The 22292-nt window shown below is 34.3% G+C and overlaps 2 protein-coding genes and 1 pseudogene across 3 annotated transcripts; all 3 read right to left on the bottom strand.

Moving 5' to 3' along the window:
* Nucleotides 1-93: 93 nt before the first annotated feature.
* Nucleotides 94-3493, bottom strand: LOC128279290 (putative disease resistance protein At3g14460). Of its 2 annotated transcripts, none has more exons than XM_053031416.1 (3): nucleotides 776-3493; nucleotides 624-687; nucleotides 94-482 (listed from the first exon to the last, which is right to left on the bottom strand). In XM_053031416.1, exon 1 carries the CDS (start codon nucleotides 3132-3134, stop codon nucleotides 858-860), a length of 2277 nt encoding a protein of 758 aa, XP_052887376.1. In that variant the 5' UTR covers nucleotides 3135-3493; the 3' UTR covers nucleotides 94-482; nucleotides 624-687; nucleotides 776-857. The 2 variants fall into 2 exon arrangements, with proteins under 2 accessions (XP_052887376.1, XP_052887375.1); XM_053031415.1 differs by having other exon boundaries at nucleotides 94-527; nucleotides 776-3336.
* LOC108468711 (putative disease resistance RPP13-like protein 1) lies at nucleotides 3493-5223 on the bottom strand (annotated as a pseudogene).
* A 14656-nt stretch (nucleotides 5224-19879) lies between these two features.
* On the bottom strand, nucleotides 19880-21317 carry LOC108468713 (uncharacterized). Its single transcript, XM_053032023.1, has 2 exons — nucleotides 20768-21317; nucleotides 19880-20577 (listed from the first exon to the last, which is right to left on the bottom strand). The coding sequence occupies exons 1-2, from the start codon at nucleotides 21315-21317 to the stop codon at nucleotides 19880-19882; spliced, it is 1248 nt and encodes a 415-aa protein (XP_052887983.1).
* Between the last annotated feature and the right edge of the window lie 975 nt (nucleotides 21318-22292).

Below are 22292 nucleotides of genomic sequence, written 5' to 3'. Positions count from 1 at the left end.
AATAAATGACAAATTAACTAAATGTATATGGCCACCATGAAAAAGTAAAGGGCTCCTTTGTCTGATTCATTCTTCTATCATTAAAAAGGGAAATATAAAAGGCTAATTTCTTATGAGATTGAGACATGCAAAATACACAAACTCTTATACACAAATGTTCTCAAAGAAAACGTATCTTCTAAGATATTTCAAACTAGTGGCTAAGACTTGCTCATCCCTAAGTTCTTGGAAGGTCCACAAAACAACTGGTAGTTCAATAATTCAGCAACAGCAGCAAGAAAAGGCTGCTACGAAGGACATACAGCCGCATAAATTTAATAATACCAGTGTCCAATCAAGTTTAACAAGACTGACATACTCGAAAACTTATAAAGAGGAAAGAGATAAGCGAAGACATATCTTTGCGCTCATCAACAAGTGTACTGCCATCAATCAAACCCCTATATAATCAAGGAACAGAGAGCCTAGTTGACTTTTCTCAGCTGTGAATCCAAACAATGCAATAGCATCAGTAGCAAAACTTTTTCCTGAGTCAAATGCATCAACGGCTTAAATAATGAGCAAGATCACAACCACTTGTCATTGGCAGATTAGTCAGGAATATGATTCAGCAATATATTTACCTCAGCTAACTGCACCAATGATTGGAACCTTTGTTGGTGTAACAAGATTCTTATCCATTTCTCTCTACAAAGTAAGTGAGAAATTACATCATTGTTAAAAGGATAGTCTGATACTAGGCCAATGAAAATTGATGGCATCTGAAGAAATTTACCGAAGGAAAAGGAGGGGAAGGCATCCCTATGCAGTTCTCACTTCTCCCGTAGAAAACTCAAACTGATCTGCCAAAGCCCACACTAAATATCTGTAGCTACTATCTCAATACAAGGGATGTGGGCTATCAACGGCCAATATTCTCCTTTATCTCTTGAACATCGGTTTTCCAGAAGTGAACAGTTCCTAATACAAAGTCTTCCAAGTGTTGCAGGCAACCCTTCCCTTGGCAAGTTTCGAAGCTTAGGACACTCGACAACCTCTAGCTCTTCAAGAGAGAGTAGATTTTGAAGGCTCACAGTTAGGGATTTGAGATTATTGAGACTTGCCATATATATTGAAACTAGAGTAGGGGGAAGCAGGCACTCATGTGGAAAGGAAACCATATCTGGTCCACCAGCAATGCTGAACTCTCGAAGAGAGGTTAATGTGTGTAGGTTCCATTTTGAGACTGGATCCTTGAGTTCTTTACAATACCAAATCTCAAGTGATAATAGATTAGGAGGCAAACCCCCTCTAGGAAAAGAAAGTCGTGGACAATCACAAATTGTTAAATATTGAAGGGAAGTGAGATATAGCATCTGATCAGGTAAAGACTTGAGCTTGTCACAATTGCAGATATTTAATGTTCGCAGGTTGGGAAGTGGCAAACCTATATCTGGGAAGCATTCCAGATCTTTGCAACTGTTTATATTTAATTCTACCAGACACATGAGATTCTGTAGAGACTCTGGCAAGCTTTCTAGATTTGAATACTTCAAAATATCAACGTATTCAAGCGACGCATTATCTGGCAACATCCTATCTAAAAGGGGTTTCAGTTGCCAGCAATCCCAAATCCTAAGCACTTTAAGGCTAGTTGGTAATTTACCTTCTGGGAAGTTTTTGAGTGATGGACAACCAATGATCTCCAAATGCTCAAGATAAGAAGTATATTTGTTGTTATCAGCCTGCATCAATCCCTCAGGTAGAGAACATAGACTTGCGCAATCTTGGAGTTTTAACCTTTTTAAGGTAGGAGGTAAACGCCCACTTGGAAAGCGTGTGAGAGGAGGACATTCTTCAATTTCCAAATCTTCAAGAAGACAGCTGGTAAATTGACTCATTATCCAAATGGGTAGGTTTGTAAGCACAGGACAATCTCTGAGCCGCAGATGCCTAAGTGTGGATGAGAAACCTGTCTCTGAAAAGGATACGAGCTTTGGGCATGATTCGATATGTAATCGCTCAAGAGACTTGAGAAAATGCTGACTTTTAGGCACTAGATTTTTTCCATTTTCAGCTAGTGATAAAGGGGGAGAACTTCCGTTAACTTTTACATATTCAATGGAAGCAACCTTCTCACATTCAGTAACCTTCTGCCTCAATGATGTCAATCCACTGCAATTGGAAATGAGAAGATGCTTCGGTGCTCCTGGAAACTGTTGAAACCCATCTGGAAGGCATTTAAGGTATGGCAGACCCCTGATTCTCACTGTAACTAGAGAAGTAACGCCAACCAGGCTCACTGGAACCATATTTTTGCAATCTTCAATATTTAGTTCATGAAGAGATGGGAGGTTCAAAACTGAATCGACCAGGTTTGGGCAGCCTTTGACTATAAGCTTCACTAGAGAAGGCAGGTATCCGGGTAATTTCTGATTCAAGTTTGGACAATTATGAATCACAAGCTCATGCAGACTTGGGAATTCTCCATCTTCGTAAGGATGATACCAATATTCCCATTTCAACATATTTTGAAACTGTAGAACTTCCAAAACTGGGAAAGGCTTAAAACCCAATTCTTTGACTCCATCCATGCCTTCTATTGACAACTTCTTCAGTGATGGTAGTCCGCCGAGTGCTGGAAGGGACATAACATTTCTACAATTAGAGAGGTTTATATCCACAATATTAGCCAGTGAAGAACCACCAAACCAGCATGGAAATTGTGTACCACCATAAAACACAACTCTAATTTTTTTAAGATTTTCATGAGGTTGTAGCATGCTGAAAACAGGCAGTGCATCAACATCAAGGAATTCTGGACTCCATTGCATATCTAAGCTGTCAATCCCCTGCTTATCCTTCAGAATGTACTCCCCAGCATCCCGAGTACCAACAACATTTTCCAGTCCACGAATTGAAATCTCCTTTCGCAAATGTAGCAAGCTCTTCAAATCTATGAAGTTAGGCCTCCTGTCCTTCTGCACAAAGAATTTGGACAAAATCTGTAGATTTTTCAGATTACCTAAATGCATAGGCATCTCTGTCAAATTCTCAGTATCAGTAAGATCAAGAACATGAAGATTAATCAGGTTCTCAATAGCCTGAGGAAGTTTAACAAGGTTCTTGCACCCATGCAGTATCAATGTCTGCATGCTGAAAAGAGAACCCACGGAATCAGGCAATGATTAATTCTGGTGTAAGATAAATTAAAGTATCGTAGATGAATCAAACCACCAATTTGATGCGGTAGCTCTTCAATGCAATAACCGCTCAGACTCAGAACTCTTAAACGCACTAACCTTGGCAACAACTCCTGTAAAACATTGTTACTTAAATAAGAGCTTGCTGCCCAAGGCGATGTATGAATTGGTAATGCCATGAAAGTTCTTAAACTTTCCATTTGATGCAAAATTTCAAATCTTTTTGAAATGTCGTACTGATGACGAAGGAATGAAAAATGGCGAAGCTTTTCAACTCTTGCATATAATTTGTCTCCATCAAAATTAAAGCAGGTTTCTCTGGAAACATACTGAGCCAGGTCATTTATGAGATCATGCATCATAAAACGAGCTCTGTCACTAGTTGACTGTTGGAAAAAAGATCTTGACTGCAAATCACGAAAATACTCGGTTCCTATATCCTTCATTTGCTTCCCTCTTGTTGTCTGTTGCAAAAAACCCTCTGCCATCCACAACAAGACCAACTCATCCTTCTCAAATTCATAATCCTTTGGGAATAAGCACAATAAGAAAAACAACGCTTCAAATGGAAAGGAAGGTAATGGTAGCTCAATCTTAGAGCTGGAAGGATGCTGCTTCTTTCTTCTGGCAAGCCCCATATCTTGCTCTTTAAAACATCTTCCCATTCTTCTTGATGGTTCCCTTTAGTACGCAAGAGTCCTCCAAGGGTCTTGGCAGCCAACGGCAACCCTTTGCACTTCCTTGCTATTTCCTCACCAATTCAAAATCCGAAGTCCCAAGGGCATGCCAGGTAAACAATGAGAGACAATCATCATTTGTCAATTCTTTCAAACGATAAGTACCGCAAGTAGTCATGATGGATGCAACACGTTTATTTCGAGTTGTCATAAGTATTCTACTTCCAGCTTCTGCAGCAATGAATGGCATACGAAGAACTTCCCATTGCTCGTAGTTCTCATTCCAAACATCATCTAAAACAACAAAAATTTTCTTCCCAAACAGCTTCTCCTTTAGGCTAACTTGGAGTAAGTTTAGATCCTTTAAATTGCAACCCTCCATACTAACAGCCTGAAGAACTGTGGCTGTCACCTTAACAACATCAAATTCCTCAGACACACAAACCCAGACTCTCAAATCAAAAAAGCTTTCAACATTGACATCATTGTGCACTAACTGAGCCAGAGTGGTTGTGCCCACCCCTGCCATACCCACAATGGAAACCACACCAATATCACCAACACCATCATCACTATCGTTCATCAGCAAATCAAGAATTGCCTCTCTATCTCTTTCCCTACCGTAGACATGAGACTCATCAACAAGGGAACTAGATCTTAATCTCTCTTTCATCCTTTCATACCTCCCTCTATCATTCTCAGCTAAAGTCAAACCATTCTTCACCGCAACAGCCTCTTCCAGTCTAGTAGTAAGACTCTTTAATCTAGATTCCATTTTGGTACTAAACTTAACAGTTGAAGGATTACAACTCAAAAAGCAAGTCGAAATATATCTCCTTACTTTCATATAAAAAGAAATACGTCTCCTCACGTTGTTGTTGGATAGAAAGGAGTCCGTGTCTTCCATTTTTTGGTGGCGAAAAGCTTCAAAGGTCAGCTCGTCGATGATATCCTCAGCATCGTAAGCAATATCTCTTAAATCGCTGAGCCACAGCTTCACTGAGGCGCTCCTGGTTTGCTTTTCTTCAGCATCTTCAAGCGAAGCATTGATGTTGAGCAGCAGCTTCTGCCATTTCTTGAGCTCTGATGAAATTTTATCTTTGTCATCATATTTCATAAAAAGAGTGGAGGGGATAATATCTACCACCGAACGAACCAAAGCAGAGACGAGGGCGTCACCAAGAGACGCCGCAATAACTTCCATCAAGGAGTCGCAGTAAAAAGTTCAAAAATTCGAAGCACTTTTAACTTTGAGAGCACTAACCTTTTTATTTTTTATTTTTTTTGAAAGTTGCAATATTGCACCCTGTTAATGAAAGTGGATCGACATGTTCATGTTAGTTCAAAATAAGTAAAAAATGGTGGAGGATAAATCTGCGTTCTAATGAGTTCGTTTTTTAAGCAATCGAGTTACTTAACCAACACTCGAAATTTGAATTATTTATTGAAATTAAATTCAATTTTTTTTAAATAATTTAATTAATTAATTCAAAATTCGAAAAAAATTAATTTTTTTTAAATTGGATAGAATTCCAGGTACGACAAGAGATTGTATGAAACTATGATTTCACGTATCATTTTTCTATTAAAAAAAATAAAAATGACGTGAAATTACAATTTCATACTATATTTTCTCTCTACTTACCCTAAATTCCAATATAGAAGAGTAGCAGATTATAAAATTTAGTAAGAAACTTTTTCTTCCCTCAAACTTAAATTATAAAAAATGTATAATCTTTTTAATATTAGATTAATATCTTATCTTATTTTGGGCCTTTGTGGCTGTGTCAATTATAGTGAGATTTTTTTTTTCCAACGGGATCCAATACAATCTACGACTTAGAATAATAGGGGAATAATGAGGCCTTTGCAGCTGTTGGATGAATCCATGTTGAATTGTTGCAGGAAACATACGTAAACCGTTTCACCTAACATATCGGTTAAAAAAAAAGGTGAGAGAGAAAACGAAAGCAAGAATTGCATCGAAAGCATTTCCATTTATGTGTTTGAGATCAACCAAAACAAACACTATAAGTGTTGCTATCAGGGTGAAAGGGGAATGAAACTAAAATAAAATGTAGCAAAGCACATGTTATCTGAGCCTAAAGATATAACTCAAATGAGGATGTTTTGGAAATATTTGAAAGATATTTGATTTTTTTTTTAATTCTAAGTATTTAAAGTGAAATCAACCATCTTCATCAACGAATAGAGGTCAAACACTTTTTTGGTTAAGGGTTTAGTAGTATTACTACAATTTTTTACCTAAGTTCTTGAATTTATAATTGATTTTAAACTAATGTTTGGAAATGAAGATTTTGTGCTAAAGCATTAGAGAAGAAAAGGTGTAAAAGACCCTTGTAAAAGGTCAAGCCAAAATCCAACAAAGTAGAATGACTGGAAGAAAAGGAACTACACATGTTTAAGATGTGAAATGGTTGGATACAATTTTCGTACTTTTCATATGTTAAGTAACGATGGTAATAACTTATCTGCTTCTACAAAAGTTGGTAATTCTAAGTACAATACATCAGATGAAGAGTTAGTCAAGGCCAGGTGAGATTGGGCTGATACAGAGTCTGATAAGGTACCATTGTAGTGAGTATTAATAGTGAAATGATTTGTTAAAACGATAAGTAAATTTAAAATGTTAATTTTTAGGTGAAAGGGAAGGAGTGCAACAATAGCGCATATGCTGGTTCGATGGATAACAGAGGTTTTAGATTCACCAAAGACGACTGCTGGCCTTTCGACTAATGATAGTGGTAACTTTTGACAGTATACATTATGTTCATGAATTTTTTATGTGGATTTAGTCATTGTAATATATATTCATTAATATTGTGGTACTTGATTTACATTAAATTAATTGGTTGAATGTTATTGAAATTTATGTTGTGTATGTAAACACATTGACATTAAAGTTTTTCTAATTGACGACTTTAGATTTGTTCTAGGTTTTAAAGAAGTGAACTCCTAGTAAATGTGGGTTTCTTTTCCATTTGATATTGGATGCATAGTGTAATTTTTAGCCTATCTTTAGTCCTTCTGTTGTTCTTGGTAATGCATTAGATTGGGCACTTTAGTTATATATTTTTTAATTGATATGGGCAAATGCGTATTGGGTCATTTGATATTGAATGTTCAATATGAACTCATACAATTTTTAACCAATTTAATGGATGAAGGTGGTGCTAAAGTGCTTTAATAGTCACATAAAAAATGAATAGAAGCACAACAGGTGAACTTGTTAGAAATATTATATTCAAGCAAGAAATATATTTAAATAATTTTAACTTGATAGCAATAGATTTAAGTAATATTGTCACACTCGGTTTTATTGGTTTGGTATTTTAGAAAAATTTGGGGATGTAATTGGAAGAAATTAAAAGATAGGCGAGCTTTAATATGAATTGGAGAAATTATTAGACTAGGTTAGCGAATAGTTAATTTTAAGATCTGGTTTGGTTGAGTTAGAACCACCTAGTTCTTAGTGGGAGACAACATAATTACAAACCATTGGTTGATACTCATTGAATGAATGTTAGTAAACGTGCGAGAACAGCTATAGATATAGAAGGAATGGACATTTTGAGGGAAGTTCTTTAATATTTGTTTTCATTTTCTTTCTTCTACCCTCTCCTCTGGTTTGTTGGTAAAGAAGAAGGATTAAGGAATTGTTTACATGGAGATTTTAAACTAAGGAGTCTGTTTAAGTGATTGAAAATATATCAAGCTAGTAAGCTTTCTAACCTTTCTACACTCATAGATTTAAGAAAGTGGAGAAAGTTAAAAGTTTCAATTTTCATCTGTTGGTTTTGTACTGTATTATGTAAGGTCGCAATAAATATTTGAAAAGTCCTTGCAAACGAGCAATATATGGTTTATTTACATATGGGTTTCTAATACGGTTAATATACTTTGAAAAATAGGTGTTGCTGAAGAAATTTCAGGTGTGAAAAGAAAGGAAAAGTAGGTATTAGCTTTCAGGTATTCTACTAGTGAGTTCCTGAACTCCGCTATTCAATGTTTGGTTGCTTTTGTACTGTTTGAATGGTTCATAGTGCTATAAGTTCATGTTCTGTGACTCCTAAAGAAAGTGTATGTTTGGACTGCTAAGTTAAAGGTTATGCATGCATGATAATGGTGTGTAAATATATATGGCCGGTTACAAGCATGCTTTTTGTTGTGTTAATAAGATCGTGTATAGATAGAATAAATGAAATGTTGGAGTGTTCTATGATGCATTATGAAATAAAAAGTATTAGTCAAAATGTTGTATGTAAAACGCATGTATATGAAATATGGAGTAAGGAGGAATGTTTTGGTTTATTAGATATGGTGAAAGTCACGTTGTGCACTCTATGCCACATGCTAATTGGCGTTATAGAGGTATGGGCGGATTGTATGTGAAATGGATAAATAAAAATATATGAAATTGACCCGGTCTTGGGGGTGAACACTTATGTTTGAATTATCAATGAGGATTTGTAGAGGTTCGGATGGGCTATGGATCAGAGAATATGCATGTGTATATGAGAGCCCTTTTAAGGGACGTAAGAGACTCTTCGAAGTTAGAGGCTTTAAGCCGAAAAATGAGAAAGACTATGGCTGGACCATGGCATAATATGGGAGAACCGCAATACGATTCGCGTGATTTGAAAGTCCGCCAGGACTATAATATGGGAGAACCACGATATAATTTACGTGATTGAAAGTCTGCAGGGACTATCTTGTGTATGGAAGTCTATGGAGAGTATCTTTTTAATGGAAGTCCACAAGGACTATCTTATGAATGGAAGACCACATGGACCATCTTGTGTGTCGAAACCATTTTTTAAATCGAGTTTTGGAAAATGGGAATCGACTTTAAGAAAAATGAAAACGGGAGTCGCCACCAATCTTTTTAAGTGTGATTGGATCACCTTATAAAATGTTTTGTTTTAAAACATTAATTTTGGTCTACGGAAGTCGAGAAAACGGATTCGGGAGTCGGTTACGTACGAGGAAGGGTTTGCACCCTCGTAACGCCCAAAAATTGGTACCTAATTGATTATCAAGTCTCTTTAATGTCGGAAATTTGAAAGTTTTAAGATGCAAACCTCTTTTAATTAGAATGTCTCAATTTTGAAAATTAAGGCTCACTTATTTCAAACGAGTCAAAACATCACATCTAGTAAGTTAGGACGCAACATTTTAAAACCTTCGAAACTAAGCTCGTCTTTCGAAAATTTCTATCTCGAAACAACAAAACGTCATATCCAGTAAGTTAGGACACTATGTTTTGAAATCTCGAAATAATTGTTTAAGTTTTGAAAACTCAAAATCACTTAGAAGGGTGCTTGACTATTCGAATTCAACGAGAAAAGTCGCAACCCAGTAAGTTAGAGCATTACCTTTCTCGAAGTTTCCAAACATCAAGCATTGCCTTTTAATTTTTTTTTAAAAAAACCTTGGAATATTATTTTTAAATGACGTTTTAGGATGACATATTAATGCATCATGAAGCATAGATGTACAAAATATTCTAACATTTCCATACAAACATAAATAATATCATTATGACAAAACTAAATAACATGAACATACGTTTAATGAAAAAAATCATATTAGGGTAAATATAAGATAATAAACAAATAAAAACATGAGTAAACTAAAAGAAAAACATAATACATGCAAAATTATACAACAATATATATCATAAAATAGCACATAAAAGAAATAATTAAACATAGCATATAAAAAATGAAACTATGCACAAATAAGATAAATGACATACAAAAAAAAAAGAATAAATAGAACATTTACAAATTATAAAAATATAATGCAATAGTTCAAAATACATGAAATGATAATATATATATATATATATATATATATATATATATTTGAAAATAAACTATATAAAAGGTTAAATATTATAATACATAAAATACATAATCAAATGTATAAAAGATAGGAATAAATATACATATTTGAAAAATGAAGAAATTAAAATAAAAAAAGGTTGAAAAACTAAGATAGACGAAGAATAAAATAAGAACAAACCACAGAGAGTAAGAACACAAGAGGGAGAGAAATTTGAGTGATTAATGCTTTCAAGAATTCTTATTGCTTCCCAAAACTCAAGTGATTTACAATGAAGGGAGATGCTTCTATTTATAGTTGAGCCTCCTCAAATCCAACGGTACAGATCAAGTACATCAACGGTTAAGATTAAAGGATATCTACAAATTAAATCTCCAAGATTACAAGATCATATTTTCAAGATTGCATATCATATCTAAGATTGCATATCATATCTAAGATTGTATCATTTCTAAGATTGCATATCATATCTAAGATTGCATATCCTTAAAGATTATATTTCCATATGAGTCAAGCTTATAGATGGACCTTAAATCTTTTCAAGTAATGGGCCATTTCGATTGGGCCAAATTATATGTTTGTAATTTTGTACTGGACTTGGACTTTGTTTTATTTTTATTTTTTTGGGACTGAAATGGGCCGGGCAAAAATGAGCTATTACATTGTGTATAGAAGTTTGCCTGGACTACTCTATGTATGGAGGTTTGAGTAGACTATCGAATAAGTGGAAAGTCTATTGAAACTATCTTACTAACATGATTTCGTAAAGAAATGTTTTACTATTATGAGTTCGCCAAAAAGGTGAATGTTCGCAAAACTGCCTACGTTTGGATTCAATTCTATATAGTCTTCTAAATTAAATACACGAGGTATGAATTTTATAGTAAGTCAATAGCCAGAAGGGATTATCTTTCAAATGAGAAATTGAAAAAGGGTAAATCCGCTAATAGGATTCATTGGTTAAAGAAGTTTTTGAAAGATTGGCTCAAAATAATGATCAACGAGTATGAGTTCGCCAGTATCGTAATATGTTCTTATGTTCACATAAGTGGTGGCGTGTCCACTAGGGCAAACAAGTGAGAAATTCAAGGTAAAACCAAAACAAAGGCTTAACAGATGTCAAGTTTATTGTACGAGTTCTCAAGAATCATTGATACAGGTTAATCAGCCATGAGTTTATCTGCTAATGATATGAATTGAATGAGAATTGTCTGCGCCAGATAATTTTGCAACTGTTCATCCTCAAACACAGCTTAATTATATTTAAATTTAAAAAAACTAAGGAAGAGGGAAAATCTGTAAAGATTTGAGGTATGATCACTCATTAAGTTTATTTGAACTTATACATGTTTTTGCTATGTTTGCAGGATCAAGGGTAGATCCTGTGAATCGAGGTGGAGCCAAGCTAGAACTTGTCAAGCCAGGCTGACTTGCGTTGTAGCAGTATCATGCATTTAGCGAGGCAACCTTTGAGGCTACGCCTCTGGGTTAGATTATTGTAACTAAGTATGAATTTTAATAAGAGTTAAGTAATCTAGTATCATTAATTGTGTATAAGTATTCAGAAATAAATCAGTTAGGGATTTATATCTGATTAAGTTCATTGTCAAACTCTATTTATTAAGATTTGATGAAAATTTTTATTGTAGAGCAGGAAAATTATAAATTGCTTGGTTGAGTCTAAAAGTTTAAGGTAATCAATTTATGTGAACCCCATATGCATATTTGTGATGAAGTTAATTGGCGAGACAATTTTCGTAATGTATAATTGAAAAATGACTTAAGTTTTATTATCGATTATTGACAGATAGAGCAGAATTAATATTATTAAATTGGTTAATAGTAATATCATGAAATTCGAATTATCTAATTGTGGCATTCTGTATCCAGATTCAGTGATCGAGTCGAGTATTGGGTGTTACAAATATATTATAAATATATTTAGGAATAATAGATTGAAAGAAAAAATGCATTTAGAAACAATAGATTCAAGTAAGAAATATATTGGAATAAAAGATTACTTGGCGTCTATATCAATAAAATGTAATTTCTTCATGTCATCTCTTGTTTAGTTAAGCTTGTGGCATATAAACTTGCCAGCCAATTGAGGACGACTTCTTGGTTTGTAATGCTTTCAAAAAATTTATTTCAGTCAACTATATCCGAACATCTATTATGATTTAATTCAATACAGAACCAATATTTTTAGGGTTTTACCATTTTGTGTTAATCTTTTAAATGCATTCCGGTTATTAAAATTATTGTAAACATATTGCAATCATAACTACAACCAAAGAAATCATTTACATGTACATAATTACATAAAGAAATCATTGTATTGTTTAAAAAAACTCTAACCCGTTTTGTTGTCTTGGAGCATCATCATGTAATTTCAATTGCATATGTGATATGTTGCCAATGTAACGAACACCAAAATTGTAATTCTCACTCATTAGCAGCTTGTTACAAAATTGTACTTGGGGAGTATAAAAAGCTAAATAAGAACGCCCCTACACCATATTAGGGTCCTATATTCTACAAAAATAGGTCAATCGACCATCCCACTAGGTATGATCTATTGGTTCATTTTTTAGTTGATAATTGCAGGTCCCAAAAAAACACCTGATTATACTGAGGATTGAACCCAAGAGAGTTCCAAGAGTAAGTGATTTCTAAATAATTAACATGCAATCAAAGAGGCTAGCTAACTACTCACTAAGTTTTACAAATCATATTCAACATTGATTATGCTAATTACTTACCTAATACAGGGAAGCATTAAATTATAAGGCAAGCAAAATTATGAAATTAATAAATTAATAACAAACAACGATTGGTTGACTTCCATGTTACCAATTAACTTTTGGATTAGGGATCTAAACCACTTAAACTCCTAAATTGGTTCAATTTTACCTCTCGGTATCTATTTTTCTAACTAGAGAAATTAGTCCAATTTATCTCTTGGCTTCACCAACTAATACAAGACTAATGAATTTGTGCTAAATAAGATATCCTTTCGATCTCATTTATCTAAATTTTCCTTTAGGGGTGTTAATCTAAAGTTTTGAAGTTCATTCAATTTAATCTAATTTTTATGATTTAGTCCCTGTATAAAAAATTAGCTAGACAACATTTTCATCAACCAACCACCTTAGATTTAGCTACTCATCATCAGTTTCAACAAAGCAAGAACCCAACATTCAAGCAACATATTCATTAAAATAAAGACAAAAAAAGTTGTGGAAAGCTTAGGCCTTTCTTGAAAAAGCTTGAAAAACAATGGAACAATGGTGGTAAAGATCAATACTAAAGGTCAAATTTTTATAAGACAAAGTAAAATAAAGTTGACCTATATTAGGTATAAGGATTAAACTGAAAATACAATAAATTTTGAAGTACTAGTAAATAAAACTAAGTTACAATGTTAACTAATTATTAATTTAAAAAAATCAAAAAATGCCTAAACCCTGAAAGATGAAGAAGACAACTCCAAAAAGACTAAGCTAAAAAGATGATAAAATATGATAAAGTGAAAGTATCCTGTTATTATCAACCAAAAATATCTAATTACAATCCAATTTTTGTGACCAAAATGCCCCTCAGCACCTAATTTTGATTGGTGCTAAAGTTGAACAAGGATTACCCCTACAGTAATCTTTTGTCTTTGTTTGACAGTGATATTGTGATACTCAGGCTCTGGTATTGTGATACCTACAGTAGTATTGAATTAGAGGGTCCTAGGGTTTCCCGATATCGTGATACCCATGCTTGGTATCGTGATACCACTAAAAATGGCCTCACTTCTCTTTATTTCAACACTGTCAAGGGTATCACAACTTCCATGCTCCAATATCACGATACCCATTTTTTGGGTGATGTTTTCTTCACGTTCGAGTCACCATTGACTCCTTACAACACTCAACCAACTTGTTAGTTCCCTATGACGCATTTGACTAACTCGAGTCTCAGAAATAGCATAAACACACAAAATCAATTATTCAAGCAAAAAGCTAAAACTAAATAAAAATACGAAAAATGAATCAAATTTGCTCGAGAATAAGCTCTTCAAGTGTAACAAAGAGCCTAATTTAATATATCAAATTACGACAGATATTTAACTATCATTGCCAAATAGCAGTCAACGTGGCACCACACAATTGGTTAGCGTTGCCATGTCATTAAAAAACAAACGACGTTAGAGAAAAGGATCAATTTAGTTGACGAAAAAAATGTTCAAGTACAAATCTGGAAAAAAAAACCTTAAGTACCAAGCTGCGAGACGTGGACAAATTCAGATGCCAATTTTATATTTAAGCTAAAAAAATTATTTAACTTGAAATTAAAACGTTGAAAATAAATTTTCTCTAAAAGAACCAATTTACCAAAACTTATAAACATTGGAGGTGATTTTTTATCATTACGCCAAAATATAATTCTTAGTCCTTATGAATAATTCTCATCTTAAAACGAAGATAACGTGACATTAATGGCATCATTTCTTTTGGTAAATTAATAGAAAAATCAAACTGCCCTTATTTTAAGGGTAAAAATTTGATCGAATTGTATATCAAATAAAATTTTGAATGATTTGAGTGTAAATTTTTAAGTTAATTAAGTTGATAAGGCTAATTTTATAATACTAACTCAATTTTATTTTTTTGAATTGATTCGTGTGAAATGAGTCGAATTGAATCGAATGAAATTGTTCGACTTATATTAAAATTTTAAACATGTTAATTTAAAATCTTATTACAAAATAATTAATTATATGTTAAAGTATATAAATTTAAAACTACATATATTTAAAAACTCTTTCAAAGTTTAAAAACAAAATAGGAGAAAAATAATATACTTTAGTAATATAAATTTTAACCATTTATTTATTTACTTAGGTCCCAAAACTATTATTTTAGATTTTTAAACTTATTCTAAAACATTCTTTAGATTTTTTATATTTTATATTTTTATAATTTCTTAAAAATATAAATTTTGAATTTTATAAATATTTTGAATTTTTAAAATCATTTTGATTTTTAAAAGATATTTTGAATTATTTTGTAATTTTGTTGCGATAGATCAATTTGCTTATTTTCAAAATTGGCAAAGACCAAAAGGGTATTTACACCAATAATTGATTTGAGTTATTTGAATTATTCAAGTTATTTGAATTGTGAAATTCAACTCGATTTAAACTTGAAACTCAAATTATTTATTCGAGTTTACTTGAAAAAACTGAATAACTCGATTCAATTAATTTGAAATTTGAATTTTTTCGATTCGAATTGAATTTTGTTCGCTCCTAATTATTTTACTATTTTCTCCTTATGTAAATCAATTGCAGTTGAAATATTTGAAACTATAATTAAGAGAAAACCATTTCATCAAAGAAGAAAACTAAATATTAAAACCACTCTCCTAAAATAATTTTGTAAAATATTAGAAATTTTAGATAAGTAGTAATTCTTCATTAAATTTTTACAAAAATATTAGAAATTTTAAAATATCATAAAAATTTAGAAAATTATAGGAGAGAAAATTTATATATTTACGATTAACTTCAATGTTTTGTAAAATATGTGGTAAATTCTGATTGTCAGCGTCTGCCTTCAGCTTCCATCATTCTCGTAATTAGAGCCTTAATTTACTCAAATGTTTTTATCATTATAATCAACATGCATGCATGCATGCACTTTCCTTGTAGCTTCTCTTTTTGATCTTATCTGATGTACGTGGCTCTTTGTTGGAGGGCCTGCGTTTGGCAGAATTAAGTGTGGATCCATTTTTTTTTATTGTTTGTTTTAATCTTTTTGAAGATTATATTATAATTTTTTATTAGTCCAATGACTGATTGATGGCAGCCCAAGAGTCTGCAGTTTGTATTTTGTGTTTAAGTTGCTGAAAAATGAAGGCACCGCCACTCATCACGTGAAAGATAAGGTTTGAAAACTCTGGATTGTGTTCAATGAATTCCTCGGGGTTTTTTACAAATCTAATATAAAAAAAATTATTATATACGAAAATAGGTTGTCAGATAGATTATTTATTGAAATAGGTTACTTTTTTTAGTCGCGTCTACCTAACAGGCGCGACATATTATTTTATTTATAAATTTTTTTTAAATATTTTATTATTATTATTTTTATTATTATATTTTTTTAAAAAAATCGGGTCAAAAACGGGTCTCTCGTGACCCGGAGGCGCCACATGTGGCGCCTGCTGCAGGGGCGCCACACCCTGCAGCATCAATCCCATCATGTCCCTTCCCACAGTCACTTGTCATGTCTGGGGAGGTTAAAATTTTATTAAAAATAAATTTTGAAACCCCATATAAGGTCCCCCACAATGTTTCCTGCGTTAGAAGCAGGAGCAAAGAAGAGCAAAGGTAGAAAAAAAAAAAAGAGAAGAAGAAGAAGAAAGAAGAAGAAGAAAGAAGAAGAAATAAAAAAAGGTTAGTTAAATTTTTATAATTATTTTAAAATTAAATTATTTGTAATTTAGAATTATTTGATAAATTTTGTGTTAGTAATTAATTTAAAATTAATTTATTAGTAACTTAAGATTATATTTTAAATTATTTTGTTTAGTTTAATAATGAGAAATTTATTTTGTTAAATATGTTGTTATAAATAATTTGTAACCATAAAGAAAATAATTTAGAATTTTTAGAAGTTTAGAGACTAGAAAATCGAAAGTAAAAGAGATTGAGAAAAAATAGAAAAGACGGACGGAATTGAATGGTTTTTGTAAATGATAAGAAATTATAAAATTAATTTTTAAAATGTATTAGTGTATTGTGATTTTTTTAATAATGTATTTTAGTGATTTTTCTGTATTATGATTTTTTAGAAATATATTTTTTAAGAAAATAATTTTATAGTTGTTTTGTATTAGTAATTAATAATTATAAGTTGTTAGTGTTTATAGTTTAGTGTTTTATGATTTTTAATGTAATTTTTATATAATGTAAATTTAATTTATTGAATTATTTATTTGATAATTTTATTGATTGATTAAAATTTTGATTAAATTTGTTGTTATATAATTTTATAGGTTACGTGAAAGAAACTACTTAGGAATGTTTCAATTTCAATTATTTTTAATTTATATGTTTTTAATCTTTAGATAATTTATATTTATTTTTATTGTATATAAATGATGGGGAATTATAAAATTAATTTTTAAAATGGTTGTGCAATAAAATTATTTTTTATTAGTGTATTAGTGTAGTGTGATTTTTAATGTAATTTTTATATAATGTAAATTTAATTTATTTAATTATTTATTTGATAATTTTATTGATTGATTAAAATTTTGATTAAATTTGTTATTATATAATTTTATAGGTTGTGTGAAAGAAACTATTCAGGTATGTTTCAATTTCAATTATTTTTAATTCATATGTTTTAATCTTTAGATAATTTATATTTATTTTTATTGTATATAAATGATGGGGAATTATAAAATTAATTTTCAAAATGGTTGTGCAATAAAATTATTTTTTAGTAGTGTATTAGTGTATTGTGATATTTTGGATAAGGTATTTTAAAAAATGATTAGGTTATATAAATTTATTGAATTATTTATTTGATAATTTTATTGATTGATTAAAATTTTGATTAAATTTGTTGTTATATAATTTTAATTGCGATTTGTGGCAAATGGATTCATTGATTGATAATACTAATCACATATCAAGTAACATTAATGAGATGGTAATGAATTTTTTATTTGATATTCACATTACATTATTTGTTGAATGAAATTCTATTGTATTAACTATTTCGTTAATATAATAATGTCAGGTCGAGTACCGCGCATTGAAGGCCCGTATTCATAGTGTAGGGTTTCAACCGGATGAACGCCTAATACCGTTCTTAGAGTTAGCCGGGTTCGGATCAGCAGCATTGATCCGGACTTTTAGTCTACGATATGACTTGATTTTTGCCTTAGTCGAGCGATGGCGTCCGGAGACCCACACATTTCATTTGCCGTGTGGGGAGTGCACCATCACTCTAGAGGATGTTGCACTACAGCTGGGGCTCCCCATCGATGGGAATGCGGTCACGGGCGTAAGTTTGATTTCCAGGCCGGCTCGCCTTTGCTATGACTTACTTGGACGCTCGCCAAGTGAGGGAAAATTTCAAACCTTGAGGTTTTCATGGCTAAAGGCCAATTTTGAATATTTGCCTAGTACTGCCATTGAATTAGAGGTTATGCAGGCAGCGCGAGCTTATATTATGCACCTTATAGGAGGTGTACTCATGCCGGATACACACGGCAGTGAAGTCCACCTGATGTACTTACCGCTGCTATCAAATCTGCATAATACACGTTCATACAGTTGGGGGTCCGCAGTGTTAGCTGTTTTGTACCGCAAACTTTGTCGGACGACAGATGCCTCTGCGGTTGACATAGGTGGATGCCTTATACTGTTGCAGTCGTGGGCGCTTTATCGGATGCCATTCTTGGCATCCATTAGTCACCAATCATATGTATTTCCACTCGTTAACAGGTGATGAATCTTTAAGCGTTACAGCAATTAATTGTCTCTTTTTTGAATTATATTATTCTAACAATTTATTTTCATAGATGGAGCACGAATCCGGGTATTGGGAGGTCATACACGGTTCCGATATACCGTCTGATGATCGAGAATCATTTTGGAGAGGGAGTAAGTTTTTCTAATATTATTTTTATTTTATTATTTTATCTCACTTAACCGGCGTTAATATAAAAATGTTATGAATCATGCGGTTCATTTGGATGCCATATTCATTCTCGGTTACATTTGTTATTCCATCGTATGCCCACGTCCACTCACACCTATGGTGCATTAGCGCACCCCTTATCCAGTTTCAAACGGTGAAGTGGTACCATGGCGATCGAGTACTCCGACAGTTCGGTTGTATACAATATATCCTGACACAGCCAGTAAGATTGAATGAACAGCTACATTGCATGACTAGGAGGGGGAGGCATGGAACTGATTGGGGAGATGAGCATTCAGAATATATTACGATGTGGAACAACCGGTTTAGTAGGTTACCTCAGATGCATCGTTGTTTGGATCTGCGGCCCTCGCCACAGTACTTACAGTGGTACTATGAGAAGGGGAAACCATTTTTATTTGGTGGGCGGTCGATGGTTGTCCCCCCTCATACGACACGGATTGGGCAACATCTTCCAGATCCATATCATGCACCAGCGCCGGAGGTAGAGCTGGAGCCGGAGCCGGAGCCAGAGCCGGAACCAGATCCGGAGCTACACTCCGGGAGTAGCTCTTATTATCCAGATTTTGGGGGCAATGACTATTTCTCGGGCTCTTCAGCCCACGGATATTATTCAGATTTTGATACCTTCAGCCCCCTACCACATCAGTACTCTACTACTTCTATCTCCTATCCACCACCGTACTCCGCTCCTTCCGGTTCCTATCCACCACCGTACTCCGCTCCTTCTGGCTCATATCCACCACCGTACTCTACTCCTGCTGGCTCATATCCACCATCGTACTCTGCTCCTCCAGAGTCGTATCCGTCGCCGTTCTCTTCTCCCCCTGGCCCATATCCAGCGTCGTTCTCTACTCCCCCCGGCCCGTATCCAGCGCCGTTCTCTACTCTCCCCGGCTCGAGTTCATCAGTGGCACTTGAGTCGTTCTCTACACCCACACATATGGATGAAGAGAACGTTGATCATCGTAGTCGCCTACAACGTGAACGTCGAGCTCCACAAAGATATACCCCTAGAACCACACCATCAAACCATCAATTTTAAGGGTTTTGTATTGTAAATTACTTTATTTTTATGTAAATTACTTTATTTTTATGTAAATTATTTTTGCATTATATTTATCAATTTTTTATTTGGCAATTTATTATCGAATTTGAGGCTAATTCGGATATTGCTTACTTGAAAAACATAATACTGAATTAAAAGGCAATAATTTTTCTTTCAACATGCAATAAGCAACATGTAATGAATAACATCTTAATTTCTATCTGATCGCGATGATTGTCCAGTTTGGTAATTTCGGAGTGAGCAGTTACTCCAATTGTGACCAGCTAATCTACATACTCCACACACTTCCCGTCGATTTCTCTCTAATGTCCATTTCACACGGATTCTTGATGATTGCGACGACCTCTCGGGTTCCTACGCAAGCCTTTGTCCGGATAAGCTCAAAGGTCGTTTGAGGAATCTCCCAAGTAGATAGGTCAGGAAGCACGGGAAACTCATTCTCCCATACACGCAACGTGCGTTCAAGTGTGTACACTTCACCGATAATTGATCTACATTGAGCGAGACCTTAGCACAAGCTGCCACAACATGTGTACAAGGATAATGAAGTGTTTGGAACCTCCTACAATCGCACCGTCTATTTCGGAGATCAACCCCGTATGACCTAGGTGGAATACCGGGTCGACGACCGATGGTCTCTGTAACGCGAAACGTTTCATTACGTCGTGAATATACTTCTACGTTTATCGACCTCGCCATCCGACGGTTTGCAACAATTGCATCCCTGACATGTTCGACAAACACGTGTCCTGCCTCTATCTGGTTGACTTGTTGTTGACCCATTCTTGGCATCAATGTAGCCAACCTATAGAATGTAGCTGAGAAGACAGATGAAATCGGAAGATGTCGCGTTTTTAACAACACAGCGTTAATCCCCTCCACCAAGTTTGTCGTCATTTGACCGTAACGAAAGCCCTCGTCAAAACTTTGAGCCCATTGCCATGGTTCCATGCTACCCAACCATTGTCGAAAGGATGTGTTCGTCTGACCTTCCATGTCACTCTCAAGCCGAGTCATCCTCTGCCGAAAAATGTGTGGTTCTAGCTCGTAAGCTGTGTATGTATTAAGACGATATAAGTTAAGTTACAGTCTCGCCATAAAAAAATGTATGTTATATATTGAAATGATAAGGTTGTTCTTTACCCATTTTCACAACTTGTCTCTTCCAATCTGCATTCTTATAATCTCGATGAAAGTTAGCCGCAATGTGCCGTATGCAGTAAACGGATCTCCATGGTACACCAGAACGCCTAATGGCGGCAATTAATCCTTTCCCTCTATCGGAGATGATGCAAATATTATCATTACTAATTACATACCTCCGCAGATTTGTAAGAAAGAATTCCCACGACTCCATGTTTTCTTTATCTACGATGGCAAATGCAATCGGTAGCACGTTCCTGTTCCCGTCTTGAGCAATCGCAATAAGTAAGATTTGTGTATATTTACCGTATAGCCATGTCCCATCCACTTGCACAAATGGCTTACAGTGGGGAAATGCACGCACACATGGATCAAATGTCCAAAACATCCGTTGGAAAATCCTTTTACCCGGTTGCCGTTGCTCATCCGGGCCATAATAAGGTCGTGTCTGCAACTCAATGACAGTCTCTGGTATGTACTCCCTCATTGCTGCAATCCATCCCTGTAACTCATTGTACGATGCATCAAAATTTCCGTACAATTGCTCCATTGCCATCTGTTTAGCTATCCATGCCTTTCGGTATGATACTCGATACTGGAATTGTGCCTGTATTTCGGCAATTAATACCGAAACTTTAATGGTCGGCATGTCTTCAACCATTGGCATGATACATGTACAGATAGTTTTCGAATCAAGTTTTCGATGATCTTCTGTCATTCATGTTGAAGTACATGTGTGAGGCTGAACAAATTTTCGTATCTCCCACATCTGAGACTTCTGGATAAATGCAGCTCGTATCCGCCACTTGTAGCCTTCTGCCGACTTCCAACACTCTCCAATATATAATGTCGGTTTAGACTCGACGACTTTGTAGTCTACTGATATATTCATACTATACCACTCAATGACAAATACGCACTCTTCTTTACTTTCGAATCTCTGGCCCACGAACAACTCCTCAGGATCAGAATATATGGCCATCTGGTGAGCAGGTAGTATCTCAGGGTACTCCGGGAACTCGGCTGCATGCGCCGCATCGGGGTCTATCCGAGACATGTGTGCCCCAGGATTATTGTGTATCACAATACGACGGACCTGGTTCCCGACTAAAGACGCATTAATGTTTCCATCCTCGTTCACACCTTCATCGTCAATATCATCTGGGACATCATCCACGTCGGGATCACTATCAATATCGACTTCATAATCAGAAGGATCACTATTTCGGTATACATCATCACCACTCACATCAGTATCGGGTATAGCATTAAGATCAATGTCGATCCCATGTGTAGTTGATTGACTACCAACGTATGATATCGGAACCACCGTACACGGCTCTTGAGGTCCATCTTCTTCACCTAATGGAATTGGATCTTCTGTTGACTCCACAATAGCTAACTCAGTAAATAAGTGAATCGGTGCATTTTGGTTGCTATGGCAGTAAAGAGCGACCATTGTCTCCACATCTTCATCGTCTACAAGTTCCATTTCGGTAAATTTTATGGGATCCATCGAAACTGGAAACTTGTAGAAAATTTTCGAGATCCTTCTTCCATAACGTCTATAAATTTTTTCACTAATTTTTTCCTTCATATCATCAAACGAGATATTTCTATTAAA

Source organism: Gossypium arboreum, chromosome 8, assembly GCF_025698485.1.
Source record: "Gossypium arboreum isolate Shixiya-1 chromosome 8, ASM2569848v2, whole genome shotgun sequence".
Taxonomy (NCBI): Eukaryota; Viridiplantae; Streptophyta; class Magnoliopsida; order Malvales; family Malvaceae; genus Gossypium; species Gossypium arboreum.
This window is presented reverse-complemented; position numbering and strand designations above follow the sequence as displayed.